The sequence below is a fragment of the Dromiciops gliroides genome, chromosome 3 (assembly GCF_019393635.1).
Source record: "Dromiciops gliroides isolate mDroGli1 chromosome 3, mDroGli1.pri, whole genome shotgun sequence".
In the NCBI taxonomy this organism is placed as follows: Eukaryota; Metazoa; Chordata; class Mammalia; order Microbiotheria; family Microbiotheriidae; genus Dromiciops; species Dromiciops gliroides.
In genome coordinates this window covers 381,226,658-381,228,755 of record NC_057863.1, presented here as the reverse complement: position 1 = coordinate 381,228,755, position 2,098 = coordinate 381,226,658, and the positions used below count along the sequence as shown (strand labels likewise).

The following is a 2,098-nucleotide window of genomic DNA, read 5'->3' as shown; positions in this document are numbered from 1 at the left end:
AATAAAAAGAATAAAAAGGAAACAGCAACTAGGTATTTATTCTGGCTACCCTTAGATGTCTCATGGAATTCAGCAATGAGTCCAAAGGCCAAGAAATCCTTCCTCTAACTTGTTCAAGCAGCAAACTTTTCAGCTTAATTTCTGCTATAAAACCATTTGTTTCTTCATCATTTTGTAAGCTGGCATGCATTTTTCCCCCTTCTTTCTGTATATTTTCTACATTTTTAACATCTTTTTTTTTTTTTTTTAGTGAGGCAATTGGGGTTAAGTGACTTGCCCAGGGTCACATAGCTAGTAAGTGTTAAGTGTCTGAAGCCAGATTTGAACTTAGGTACTCCTGACTCCAAGGCCAGTGCTCTATCCACTGCGCCACCTAGCTGCCCCCATTTTTAACATCTTAATCATTTTAAAAAAAATTTTTTTTTTTTTGGTGGGGCAATGAGGGTTACACAGAATCACACAGCTAGTGTCAAGTGTCTGAGGCCGGATTTGAACTCAGGGCCTCCTGAATCCAGGGCTGGTGCTTTATCCACTGTGCCACCTAGCTGCCCCCCATCTTAATCATCTTAATCCATCCATTTTTATCTACTAAAGCCCCATTTTGTTTGTCTCTCATTACTTTGTATGTTTATTCAAAATTACTCTTTTATTTTCTCTATTTTTGCTCCTATATCTTTACTCTTTTTTAATCTATTCCTGTTAATTTTTTCTTCCCCCTCCCCCCCCCCTTTTTTTTGGTAAGGCAATTGAGGTTAAGTGATTTGCCCAGGGTCACATAGCTAGTAAGTGTCAAGTGTCTGAGGTCAAATTTGAACTCAGGTCCTCCTGACTTCAGGGTTGGTGCTCTAGCCACTGCGCCACCTAGCTGTCCCCTCTGCCGCAATTATTTTATTAAATTAAATTATATACGTCATTAGACATTACTGCAGTTAAGAATATTTGCTTTTCAATTCAAACGCGGGCGAGCGGTCCCGGAGCCCTGCAGTTGCCACCTGGGAGTTTCTCTTGCTTTTTCTCTGGTCCCCCATGGCCTCGCAGAACCGCGACCCGGCTGCTGCCAGCGCCGCCGCAGGGTCCAGTAAGGGGGCCGAGCCTGGGGCGGGCGCGGCCCGCGGATCCGTGGGCAAGAGGTTACAGCAGGAATTGATGACCCTAATGATGTCTGGAGACAAAGGAATTTCTGCCTTCCCAGAGTCTGACAATCTCTTCAAATGGGTCGGGACCATCCATGGGGCTGCTGGGACAGTATATGAAGACCTGAGGTACAAGCTCTCCCTGGAGTTCCCCAGTGGCTACCCATATAATGCTCCCACTGTGAAATTTGTCACACCTTGTTACCATCCTAATGTGGATACCCAAGGCAATATCTGTTTGGACATCCTCAAGGACAAGTGGTCAGCTCTGTATGATGTCAGGACCATTCTACTATCTATCCAGAGCCTGCTGGGAGAACCCAACATTGACAGCCCATTGAACACACATGCTGCTGAACTTTGGACAAACCCCACAGCCTTTAAAAAGTACCTGCTGGAAACCTACATGAAGCAGGTGACTAGCCAGGAGCCCTGACCCCAGCTGCGCAGCCTATCTTCCCTTCATCTTGTTCGTATGTGTATGTGTGTGCGTGCATCTTTTCCCCTTCCTCATAACCTGTCTTTTCTCTTCTGTACAGGACTGTATCATACTGTTTTCCTTTTTTCTCAAACTCTAGTCTAGCCCTCAACATTAATGTATAAAATAAATTTGGTTTTGTTTTTAAAAAAATATATTTGCTTTGTTTTTAGTCTTCTACTTTATTTCTTTGCTTAAGATCTTTTTTTTAAAAGATCTTATATATCATATTTTGATACACCTCACTACTGTGACATCTTGAAAGACAGAGCAGGGCTTCCCTCCCCTTGATAATTTTTCTTTGCTCAGAACTGGAGAATGTCACACCTTGAAGAAGCTTTCAAGGTTATCTAATTCCTTCACTTAACAGATGAGAAAAGAGACCAGAGAGGTCAAAGTGACTTGCTTGCCCAAGGTTATAGCTAGTTGGTTCCATGGGAGTGGAACTCAGGTATCCAGATCCAGCAAATACACAAGTAATAAAAAG

At 43.0% G+C, this 2,098-nt stretch overlaps 1 protein-coding gene across 1 annotated transcript; it reads left to right on the top strand.

Annotated features, from left to right (window-relative positions):
• The first annotated feature begins 997 nt into the window (after window positions 1-997).
• Window positions 998-1,728, top strand: LOC122750558 (ubiquitin-conjugating enzyme E2 C-like). The gene has a single exon (XM_043997304.1). The coding sequence runs from the start codon at window positions 1,027-1,029 to the stop codon at window positions 1,567-1,569; it is 543 nt and encodes a 180-aa protein (XP_043853239.1). The 5' UTR covers window positions 998-1,026; the 3' UTR covers window positions 1,570-1,728.
• The last annotated feature ends 370 nt before the right edge of the window (window positions 1,729-2,098 follow it).